Below are 12855 nucleotides of genomic sequence, written 5' to 3' on the forward strand. Positions count from 1 at the left end.
GAACGTTAAAATAAACCTTGTGGTGTTAGATTGAAATCAGAAGTAGCAGCTCGAGCTAATGGTTTATACACACACACATAGCAGAAGCTATGGAGAAGGACAGAGAAAGACATCCAGGTTAGTAAACATATTTTCTAGATCTGCCTGTTGAGAGGGCCCAGGAGCAATGAAACCTCAGTAGCAATGAGCACACTTAGCAATCAAATCTTGGCTTCTAATTGCCATTTGCCAGTAGAAGGAACAAGGCTTCCTTAGAGAAGTGGTTGATTTACAGGACTGGGGCAGGGAAAATACAAGATAAGCAGGAGTCAGCCTGAAAGAACTCTTCATGGCCAAGCTAGAATGGTTCGAACAACAAAATGGTGGTAATAATAGTAGTATTCAATTATAACTATAGAATAAAATAAATATCCATGAGTCTATTCTGAACTAAATAATTGAATGAATAAATGGGGAGAGAAAAGACATCTTTTCTTACAGAACAGTTCCCTTTAATACATGTAGAAGGAAATGAGGGAAATACAAAATCATCATTATGCAAATGGCACATAAATTAATTACTGAAGGCAATCAATGCTAAAATCAGTGAGCAAAGTTTGAGAAAAAGCAGAATGTTAGCATGATCTCAATGATCTCATCTAAGCTGTTTCTCAATTATAAAAGGAAAATAAGAATTTTACCATTAAAAATAAAAAACAGCAGATGACCTTACAAGTGACCAAACTTAACATCACCAGCAATAAGATATGTCCGTATCCTATATCCACTAATATCCTATATCCACTAATATGATGCACGCGGAATGCGACATCACTTCCTTGGAATTCTTGCCAAATGTGTATAACCTTGATCTAATCATGAGACGTCCTCATACAAACCCAACTCGAAAGACGCTCTCCAAAATAGCTGAGCGGCAGTTATCAAAAGTGTCAAAGTTATGAAAGACGAGGAAAGAATGAGGAACCATCACAGAGCTGAAGGGACAGAGCAGCCACAACGATCAAATGCAAGGTGTGTTACTGCTTGCTCCCCGGGACAGAAACAAGACACTGAAGGAAAACTGATGAAATTAGACAAATGTCTATTCTTTAGTTAACAGTAACATACCGATGCTAACTTCCACATTTTGGGAATTACACTCTCCATACGTATACGTGCTATGTGTAAATTCTTAACATTAGACGAAACTGGCTCGTGAAACATAGATGTGAAATCTCTGTGCCCTTTTTGCCACTTTTCTGTAAGTCTAACAATAATAACGATAATATTGCATGTGTATGCTGGGTTTTTCTCCACAGACAATATCGAAACCGTCAGCATGCCCACACCTCCTTCTTGAAACACTTCAAGAAGTGTTTAGTTTCTCTCACCTTTCTTCCTTCAAGGAACTTGAGTGCCGTGCCGATGTTAGCCACGGCGTGGATGCGCTTCATACGGCGTCCCTGTTCACAAGGCTGCAGGAGGAGAACAAGAATAGGCCAAATGCACACATTAAAAAGATAGTTATTAAATCTATTTATATGTATTAAAATGTACTTGAAGAATATTCAAGAACCACCAGCATAACTCAATTTCTATAAAGGTCAGCCTATGCATAAAAGAGCATTATCCATACAGGACCACATATGTGTATTAATTCACTCAATACAGGCATCCATTCTCAGCTCATCTGTTACTGCCTTTGCCTTTCAGGTTTCTGTAGGTCTTAGAGAAGAAATTTATAAAATTCCTACATTTTCTATTGAAACTGGCAGTCCTATAAGTTGGGAAATATTTATATGAAAAATACTCTTGCTGTATGTGTGAGGGCAAGGGGTCTATGAAAAATCTCTGTACTTTTCTCTGAATTTTGATGTAAACCTAAAAGTGCTCTAAAAAGTAAAGTCTTTAAAAAAGTATTCTTCTAGTTTTATATCCCACATATGTGTGAAATCATATGGTTCTCTACTTCTGTCTGAGTTACTTCAACATACTATTGAATGGTACGCTTGAAACCTATATAATTTTATTAACCAACGTCGCCCCAATAAATTTAATTTAAAAAAAGGAGATTTAAAGAAGAAAAGAATGGACTCTTGGTCACTCACCATTTTTTTTTTTTCGGTTAAAGTAGCATGAGGGGTTATTGACAGTATTAGGAACATCACTCCGTTTGGATGACCAAAATACTTAGAGCACATGAGCCAAGGTTAAAAAATGGGATTCTGAGAATAAAAATGTTATTGACACAATGGTATATTCTGGTTGCCTGTGTTTGAGTTAATAAAATGTATTGTGTGCTTTCTACGTGTCACGATGTTAATTTTAAAACTCAAAACAATTTCAGTGAAATAGATAGCATTAGCCTCCTTTACACCTACAGAAACCGAACGCATAATTGAGGCAATTTCTCCACAGTTGCATAACTGAGTTCTTCTCTGTGACACTAAACATTCTCCCACTGAAATCTCAAACTGAGTATCTTTTATTTTCCAATCAATAGTGTATCAGGTAATAATTTTCATGATACGATTTTAAACAAATATTTAAATAAAAAAGGTACTTTTTAAATTTTTTTGATTTCTATTTATTCTTAATTCGAGAACTTCCTTTATACTTGACATCACTGGTCCATGCATGGCCCACTCACTTAGTCATTTAATTAAGTATCTTTTATAATGTAAAAAGCACCTACGAACCTGCCAGGTAAAACAAAGCCAGGACACAGAAATTAAGTATGAATGCCACACCTCTCAATATCACCAGCATTCACCCATCCACCTGCCTTCCCACATCCATGGCAATCATCATGCAAATCCAGTCCAACGCTTTCCTTTTCATATGAATTCATTTTATTTATATGCATTCTTTAAAATAACATTTATTTTGGTTGTTAGCTTTACATAAAGGATATCACTGTGTTAATCTTTTGAGATTGAATTTTTTCCACATAATATTTGGTTCCTAAAATTCATCCAGGTTGTTGCCTGTCACGTGTTTCCTTCATTTTGACAGCTATATTCTGTGACATCTATCTACTCTCCTTTTGATGTGAATCTGGGTTATTTTCTGGTTATGTTGATCGTGATCTATGCTGACAGATCCCTCTTGCACATCCTACCTTTGGTACAAGGATAAAGAATCCCTCCTGGATGCAAAGCTAAGAGCGGAATTGCTGCGTCAGAGGCAATGTGGCTTTTGAACTTCTGAAGTAATGCCAAACTCTTCCAAAGTGCTTGCACTACATTTCACCCTTTTCAGCAATACAATTATAACTCCACTGATGAATATCCTAACATTCGATTTCGACAGACGTTGAATCTTTTTTTTCAATTGAATGCGTAACATGGTCTTTCACTGCGGTCTTTCTTTGCGTTTCCCTGATAATGACGTGACTGTCTCTTCCTCTGTTCTCTAGGAACGTCTGTCCCTTTTGTAAAATGATTTTTCACATCTCTTGCCCAGGTTTCTCTTTGGGTTGTTTGTCTTCATTGTTGTGAAGATGTACTTTATATATTCTTGATATAATCTTTTCTTAATTAATCCTTTCACAACGTGTATTGTGAATATCTTCGGCCAATTTTTAATTTCTTTATTCGCTTTCTTTAAAGGTTTTTGATTTAAAAACATTTCTAATTTTAGTATTAGTCAAGTGTAGCAATCTTTTACAGTCAATGTTTTGTGTCTTATTATTTTTCCCTATCCCGATGTCTCAGAGATATTCACCTATATATTTCTCTAAGAGATTAAAGTGTTCTTGCCACTCTAAATATGTGATTGATTATTAATAAAGTCACCTGGTGAACAAACAGGGGTCTTTGATGCTCCAGATTTCCTAAGTGCCAACTGTTCACTGTTGACTCATCTTGAATGTAAAGTGACAAAGAATTTGAAAAATACTGTACAGAAGGTTAAAATGGATAAGAAGCTTCTCTGCACTCCTTAAACTCTATTAATATTGCTTCTATTATTTCTAATTTTTCAATAGCAATTCTTCATATTCTTAAAAAATCTTAAGTATAACATTAAATTTAGTGTTCCTATGTTTATGTGTGATTTAAAACATATAATCACTGGTTGATTTAAAGAGTAAACATTCCACAAATAATATCCAAGGGATGTAGAGGAATCCAAGAATAATAATTTAAAAACTTAAAAACTCCTGAGGGCCATAAATAAAAATAATAGACGAGAGAGTGATGATAGGCTATTAGAGGGACCAGAATATTGAGAGCCTCCCTCCTCCCCCTGAATTGCTGGTGGCAAAAGGAGTACAAAGCCATTTGGCCACATTTCCCAGAAGATCACAGTCAGAGCCAGAGTCCTGGGCTATGTGAACGACGATGTTAAGTCTTATGTTCTTAATAGCATCCCGCTTATGAGATAATTATAGATTCCCTGAGCCGTGTTCATGGTCCCATGGGAAATGCTCTTGCCCACATCCTCCCTTTGAAAGCTCTAGGAGAATGCCTAGGACCCACATTCTTCTAAATGATGCTTTTCACCTCTTAATGTGGTCCTGAACCATAATGTTTACATGTTCAAATTTTAAAGAAACATCCCCAAGGTTTATTTATCATTTCAGAGTAATTCATTTATGTAATTCAGGATCTTGAAGGGCTCGATAGAAATAAATAGTATAGGTTCGATCAGAAAGCTTCCTTCTGTGTCTCAGTTTCTCTTCCTGTTCAAGGAGAATGCTGAGATGCCTTCTGAAACTGAGCTGAGCTGCAAGATCCTATCATTCTAAGTCCAAGCAAGTAGGGCACTTAAACAGAAATAGGATTCTGATGTCGAAATAATATGCTTCTTCTAGAATCATTTAGCTTGGCAGTTAAATGCCTGTGAAGGTTTCTGCATACTGTTAGCCAAGTACAATAGCAGAATTGTATTGACACTTAGAATAATACATTTCTTAAATATATGCGTTTGAATTGGTTCCTTCAACTTTTAATGAAATAGCTTAATTCAGGAGGATAAATGAAGATGATCAATAACCTGGGGATTTTACATTTCAGTTCAATAACTCCTACATCCTAAGGCTCATATGGGTCTTGTTTGATTTGCCCCAAAGCAGAGCCTGAGACAAGGACTTGGGTACATGTAATTGATTGGGGAGATGATCCCAGGTAGCAAGAATGAGGATGCGTGGGGACTGAAACAGGGGGCAGGTGCCAATAAAGGATGTGCGTTGAAGGTCTCCACTGTGGGCAACTGGGGCTCACAGGATGCTCTGTGAGATGTGTAAAATACGCTTTAGAATTGACCCTCCTGCAAATGCCAGACTGGAGCATTTATTCCTGGATTCTCGCCTCCACTAGTTGAAGGTCTTTTGAGACCATTAACTCTTCTGCAGTTGAGGGCTGCCTTCTGCAGTTTGTGGCTTTGATAAACCCTGAGGACAGAATCCCAGAGCTTCCTACCAGTGCTTGAGTGGAGAGGCTGTTAGGGTACAGAGGTATGTCCACCACTGCTGTGGCTGAAAGCAGACGGGAGCTGAGGTGACATCTGGGGCACAGACAGCACCTGCTACCTTGTGAATCAGATTAGATAAATGACTTAATACATTATTACCAGTTTGTATTTTTTAACAAACAACACTTTTCAAAAGCAATTTTGAGGGTTTCTTGCACAAAATTAATTGGAAATTTACATTTAGGCAAAAACATATTTTTCAAAAACTAAATTATCCAAGTAATTTACCTCTTGTCAAGATAAAAGAGGTAAAGAATAAATAAATACCCTCAATTTTGAACCCTGTGTCTAGCGTGTTATTCAACACCCTGAAGACTATTTCCTGAGCTCCATTTTCTAATTATGGTAAACATCATTTATAAATAGTTTATGTTTGCAAACTACTTACTTCTCTACCACTCTGAAATGAAAAAAAAAAAAAAGTCAGAAAAAAATAAATAGTTTATTATTTGAGTAATGTAGAAAATAGATTTTATAGCTCACTGTCAATGTTTTTCTTTTTTACTCTGCTGGTTCCACTGTGCATAAAAACAAATGATTCTGAACATGCCGTTCCCGTTACAAATGATTGGTGATGGAGAATGTCCACAAGCGTATAAAAAAAATGCCATGGGGACTTCAGGCTTAGTTTTCAACAGAAAACTACATAAATACACAGGAAGGACCAATGATCCTTTCTAAATGCAAAACAAACTTTTAAAGTGAGGCAGATGTTAGTTTGCAGCTAGCTTCCTGGGTACCATACACATGTAATAATAATTAACCATGATTGATTATTGAGGAAGTTCTCTGCTCTTCCTTCCAAGTTTGCTGCTACTACATCCAATGTTCAAATCTACTAAAGGTGTGTGTGCAGGACCAAGAAAGGAAATGTATTCCTTGCTCCCAGAAGTGACCCACAGACTAGTGTTTCCGGCGTTTTACTGACTACGAAAGAGAACTTTCTTTTATATGGGCAGAGCTCCGTATGCTCCCAACTCCACAACCGCCAGCTCCAAATAGGAAAGTTTGACAAGCCTGATCGCAGAAAAGTTCTTACCAGTTTCTGCCCGGATAGGACCTCCAGGAGAGCAAGCAGTTTTACACCATCTTTCATGTCTTCGAAAAGATCTTCTACCACCATTGGGGGTTTCCGCTATAAAATAAAAAAATGAATAAATGTAAAACCTGCTTTTCTCTCTCCCAGTCATATCTCTGCTACTCACTGTGGTGAAATCTGTAGGAGAAATTTCTAAAACACTCAAATGATTTATTTTGGATATGATTGGCAATTATCTTTTGATAGCTGTAAGGAGAAAAACGATCCTTTGAAGAAAGAATGTTCAAAAACCTCAGGAGACTTGATGCTTGGGCTTTCACAAATACACACCAGCATCTTTCGAGAAAGGGATTTTTGATAAGGGTGAGATGGCATGCGATAAGGGAAGGGGGAAAAGGGCACTAGCAATGTAGAAGTTAAAAGAGGCATTAAAGCAGGACCTAAGAAGGGAGCAGGAGGTGCCCCAGATAAACTGGCTCGATCTCCCAACTTCCCTCTGAGTGAGCATATTACATCAGCTTAGCCAGGTGCCACCCAAGGTAACCTCCTTAGCTCAGCAACCTGCTGCAGAAGCTTTGTTAGCATAGCCAAGGGCACAGATTTCGTCTCCTATGGGTTAGCTGGCTACGTTCCGTCTCGCACGGCCTGGCAAATCCAGCAACGCTTCTCTCACAGTGTGACGCTGAAGCCACAGGATGATAAGCACAAGAGTACAATCTGATCAGTGCAAATCTATTCCCGCTACTGTGAAAATCGGTCAAAGCCCATTTTCAATTCATGGAGGGTCTGTTATCTTTTATAAAGGTCATTAAAATAGTTAATATACTGAGGTTCACCAAACCTTGAATTAAGGTCGATCTTGGTTCAGAAGAAAGCAAAGTGATAACGCTAATGGTTAATGGAAGGTAGGTGTCCTCAGATTACTCACAGAATAAGAACTTTTTTCTATGTATCACCTGGGTTCGATCTCTATAGTTTTCTGATTCTAAAAACATGTTAAAGGCTTGATGCTGAATTCCTAACTTTCAACTATCTTTCTTTAAAAAAAAAATTCTATGTAGAGATATTTAATCACCAGATGTTTTATTGAAATGATTTTTTTCTTTACCCACTGATACGATGCATTTATATTTTTCTTAAGACTGCATGAATTATAGTCTCTGACTGGTACAAGTCTAATTTTAAATGCATTTTTCTCTCTTTAAAATGAACAGCTGAATATACTTGTTCTCATGCTGTGAAATATATGTTCAAAAATAACAGTTTTCATTTGCAATCATTCTCTTTTAAATTCCACTGTTGACATTGCTTATTTACATAGCAAAAATATAATAGTGACTTTATATTTTAAGCGTATAAATAAAATTATTCAGAATAAAATGAGCCATTACAATGAAAACTATTCCGTGCGATAAAAATCAAAATTATTGTATGAGATGTAATAATCATTAAAAATATGGTCTGTTTATTACTGCAAGTGTCCATTTGTATCTTATAATTTAAATACAGTGGAAAAGTGCATAAATATGTGACATATTCAGTGAACAAACACAAACACGTTCTTCATATATTGTGTTAATCTGAAAATATGTTAAGTATTAAACAAAGCAGGGAATTTTCATGAAATAACAAATATTCCAAGAAATTTGACACCAAAAAAAATTATAAATTGTATCCATACGTCCATTTTGCCTTTAAACATGCAGTTCTCTGCCACTGTGAAGAACATTTTCTTGAGACCTCATTTCTACCTGTCCTGTTTCTCCTTTTCTATCTCCACAGGTCCTTCCGCTCCAGCTGCTCCTACATAATGCTCCTGGCAGTGGCCTTCATGGGAGCAGGGACTGCTGAGCAGTTCAGTGGCCCACTAGTCTCTCTGCGTTGGGCATTGGTGGCACCATCATCTCCTTGATCTGTCCCTCCTCTCTGTATCCCTTTGATCAGCCTGCTTGGTTTACAGGCCTCTTGTCCTTCTCTCTCTCCTTTCTTCCTAACTGTGGCCATTCAGCAAACTCAATCATGACTCCTGTTCTTTATAAAATTTTGTCTGGATAGACACGACTCTTGGATGCCGTGTTGTTTCCTAAAAACTGTTGAGCACATGGCAGGCACTCAGTGTGTACTGTTGGTTGGTTGACTGACTGAATGAATAAATGAATGAATGCAGTTTTCTCAAAAAACTACGCCCATCTTATTGGACCTTTAAATGTGGTATATATAGTATGGGCAAAGAAAAATGGCCAGATTCTAAACAATCACAGACTATAACACAACACAGACGTAGAAGTGTCTTATTTCTGAATGTCTTGTTCACAGTAGAAATTCATTAAATGCTTGTTGAAGGAATGAATGATTTTTCTTTTAGTCTTGCATGGAAAAGGAGAGTAGATGGTTTTTATTTGAACACAGATACCCAGAATACCTTCGCTTTCTTCTTTTCCCCTTAGCAAATTTCTGATCAGTTTTAGTCACTCAGTTCACGTGTAATCTTTTTCAGTTACCCAGTTAGAATTAACTACTTCTTCTGTCCTAAGTACAGTGTTTAGATCACAAAGAACACATTCTTTTACAGGTAGTTATCTACAAGTGTGTGTCCCCAGGAACTCAAATCATGGGGCTTCTTGAGCACAAGGAAAAAGATGGATGTATGTTTATACTGTTAGTATCAGGTGCAGTGGTTAGCACTAGTTGTCAATAAATATGTAGATAGTAACTGAGACACACTCAACAGGGCTATTTACAAATATCTTTCAGAATCTTAGGGAGATATGCAAAAACAAGATCGTGATGCAAAATTCTCTTTTTAGAGGAAATTTGAGTTGCTTCTGAAAAATTTTCTGCCTGTGTCGTCCTATGTACAAAATAGAGATGCAGGCTGATGGCTATTAACACACAAAATAGAAATTGGGAGAAAATACTTCTCTCTAAAATAAAAATGTTTATGTCCACTTAATTTGTCATAAACAGGCATTATATTTCCAACACACTGAATTATGGGACTTAGCATTATATAATCAATTCTTTATTTAACACTTCAACCAATAAAAGAGAGAGAAAATAAGCCTCTGGTCAACTTACTGCAAAGAGCTTACAAAATGAATACTAGAGAATGACTTTAATATTTCTACTAGCTCTATCCAATTACACACAATGTAAATATTGTGCAAAACCAACAAAACATTTTCATTTATCAAAAATTACACCAGAATAAAAAGTCCTAGTAATAACTGGACAAGTATTGCTATCCCATTTTGCATAAAACATTGTTTAGATACAGCAAATAATAAACCAGAAAAGACCTTTTCTATTGTGACTGCATCACACTTATTTTCAGAGCATCGTGTTAATAGAAAACCTTTCAGCGAAAATGTCTCTCCTGTCATATATATAAATACTACTGGCACCAATCTGAAGAGTTAGAAAGGAAGGTAATTTATTGGAGCCTGACTTAATGGAAAATAAAGATAATGTGGTTTTGTTGCACACCAATTTGCAGTTCCAGGCACTAAAGAGAAATCTATAAGGCACTTTTCAAAGCCACAATTATCTTTTTTTATTATTATTAAGGTAAAATTATAACAAGCTCTTTTTTTTGTATAGTATTTGATAGGAGTATATTCTCTTCAGCCCTGTCGTCACATTTAGATATTCTACAGATATTCATGCTGATTCTGAGGAGGTCTGAAGAATGGAACTATCTTCCCGATTGAGAGGAGAGGGAGATGAAGATGAGAGAGAAGACGAAGAGACAGATACTTCCCTTCTGTGGCTACTCTCTTCCATGAGCTCTCCTCAAACTAGGTTTACACACGAAACGCCTGGTTTCTAAGTCTTCTAGAAACACAGGGAACATGCACACACCTCTGTGCCTGGCTATATCCTTAGTAGTTAACTCATGAGTGAGGAAGGTGTCACAAAGGGCTTTTCTTTTTTTCTCTTCTCCCTTTAATTTTTGCCATGTAGCCCCTTTCATGATTTGTAATGAGATTCCTTCCCTTCTTTTAGGACTTAAAAGAGATCAAATGTTCCTCCTTGAACCTTATGAACTATGAGAATGCACAGGTATCTTTGACATAATTTTTACTATTTCTTGTATTTTGGGAAAATAATCTATTCTCTAACATTGTGTGTGTGTGTGTGTGTGTGTGTGTGCGCTTGTGTCACTTTATCAGTGTATGAGCACCAGTACATACTTATCCCCCATCTATTTTCATATTTTTATTCATAAAGAGATGGCCATGTTTGGTAAGACATATGTTGATTTGATGCCCCTAGAAACAATTATATTACTTAAGGGGAATGGATTAAGACAATAATTTTGATGGAAAAAAGATATTGGATATAACTATTTGGCATGAAATAAAAATTTAAGGAATTCTCACACTTAAAAATTATATGTGAAATAAAAATGTTGGTACATAAAGTAAATATGACTGTCACTATTATAGACTATGTATATAAATTCCAGTATTTACTAGATGTTTCTATGGCTTAGATACTTATAAATTCTAACTTAGTAGACATTTTAGCTGGGATAAAAGAGGGAAGGAAAAAAAGAGAAAAAGAAGAATGAATAACGTGTCGTTGAACATCTCACTGTGCCAAGCACTATGCTGATGGCTTGTGCGTGTTATCTCTTTTCATATTCATAACCACTGCATATGGGACTATCAACCCCTCTTTAAAAGCAAGGAATCTGAATCTCAGAGAGGTTAAACCATTGGCCTAGGTCACATCTCTAGTAAGTGAATCGTTTTGAGCCCGGGTTTATTATAATTCGAGCCATCTTGTTAGACAAAGAAGCTTACTATGAAAATTAACATTATTTTTTTTTCTGAATAGGACACAAACCTATAAATGTGATTTTTATTTAATATTAATATAAAAAGTATTAACTAATCACCTGAAGTTCCTGCCACCCTACTAAAAACAAAAAATTTATTAATAAATAGAGATGTCCTGAGTATAAATACATATAGGCATAGACACAAGTCAGCCCAACTCATGTTATGTCCCTTATTGGTCATGTTTGCTACACCTTTATCCTTTGGTCCATGAGCAACCTGAGCTGGGCCCATCACATTCTCTGCTTAGATCCAGAAGGTAGCTGAAGTCAAGTTGTCACATGACAATGACCTAAGGACAGTGTCATTAGGTCCTGCAGCTGAGCCCCCAAGAGCCCTTCTGACTTTGTCTTTCGCATCAGGGTTCCCCAAGATCATCTTCAGCTCTATGACGCGCTAGAAGGACTAATATCACTCAGAGAAACTGCAATACTCATTGTTAAATCACAGTGAAAGGACATAGAATAAAATCTGCAAAGGTAAAAGGAACACGGAGCGAAGTTCAGGAGAAACCCTGGATGAGCTTCCAGGGGACAGTGATCTGTCCCCTCTCGGCGGAACTGCATAGGGACATGCTTCATTTTCCCAGCAATGGTGTGTCATGCCACATGTAAAGTGTTGCCAAGAGTATCTTAGTAATAAGCATCACACAGCTATCAAGGAGATTTATAGCATGAAAGATTCAGCCTCTCATAAAGGAAAGAACAAAATCACCTATCTCATTCCAGGACCAACCCAGGCCCTCACTTACCATGAATACTTTTAGTCTCAGGACAACTGGGCAGTCTCTCACTAAATGCTTTTTCCTCTTGGAGAAAAACTCTCAAAACATCTTGTGGTACAAAAAAAATAGCTTTTTCCTCTTGGAGAAAAACTCTCAAAACATCTTGTGGTACAAAAAAAATAGCTATAGCATTTTACTTTGAAATATTAAACACATATCCTAGGGTTTAAAGTTTGTGATCGCTAGATTTCTTAGTGACACCAGTAAAACCGGACTAGAAAAGGTCTAAAGGAACAGCACATGGCACAGATCACTCTACTCCACTTGATACCTACACGCACTGTTGAGCACCATCAGACTTGCTGAACATGACACATGCTCGTAGCCTGAGATATTCCCAAACAGTGTTTAAAGCCGTCCTAAGGCAAGGGTTGGCTCTCAGGGTGTATTCTGTGCAACTCAAAACTTCTGCACACATGATGGTCATCACTTCTAGAACCAGACCAATCATGACCTCCGATTCATATAACTTTTAGGTAGGAACTACCTGAGACAGTGCATGGAGACAGACCCATGCCTGGACCAGTCTAGAACGTTCGCCTGCTCTGATGCTTATCCGATGGGTGGAAGCAACAAGCTAAACAACAGGAACAGAGAAGAGCAGGAAGGGAAGAGGGGTTGAGCAGCAGATGTGCAGCAAGTTGCCTCCCCAAAGGCTGGCAAAGAGCCCATTGCACTAAAAGGTCTAAAAATGCCAAAGTAGCCTTGGAACAGACTGGAAAAGTCATGATGCT

General features: G+C 37.1%; 1 protein-coding gene across 1 annotated transcript in view; it reads right to left on the minus strand.

The window, feature by feature from the left end:
* SYNE1 (spectrin repeat containing nuclear envelope protein 1) overlaps positions 1 to 12855 on the minus strand; it is a 145697-nt gene that overhangs the window by 111706 nt on the left and 21136 nt on the right. Inside the window, exons 3-4 of the mRNA XM_023532164.1 lie at positions 6494 to 6589; positions 1371 to 1454 (exon numbers count right to left, since the gene is read on the minus strand). Coding sequence (XP_023387932.1) covers positions 1371 to 1454; positions 6494 to 6589 — 180 coding nt within the window. The remainder of the gene's footprint in view (positions 1 to 1370; positions 1455 to 6493; positions 6590 to 12855) is intronic.

The sequence above is a fragment of the Pteropus vampyrus genome, unplaced genomic scaffold, assembly GCF_000151845.1.
Source record: "Pteropus vampyrus isolate Shadow unplaced genomic scaffold, Pvam_2.0 Scaffold78, whole genome shotgun sequence".
NCBI classification, from domain to species: domain Eukaryota; kingdom Metazoa; phylum Chordata; class Mammalia; order Chiroptera; family Pteropodidae; genus Pteropus; species Pteropus vampyrus.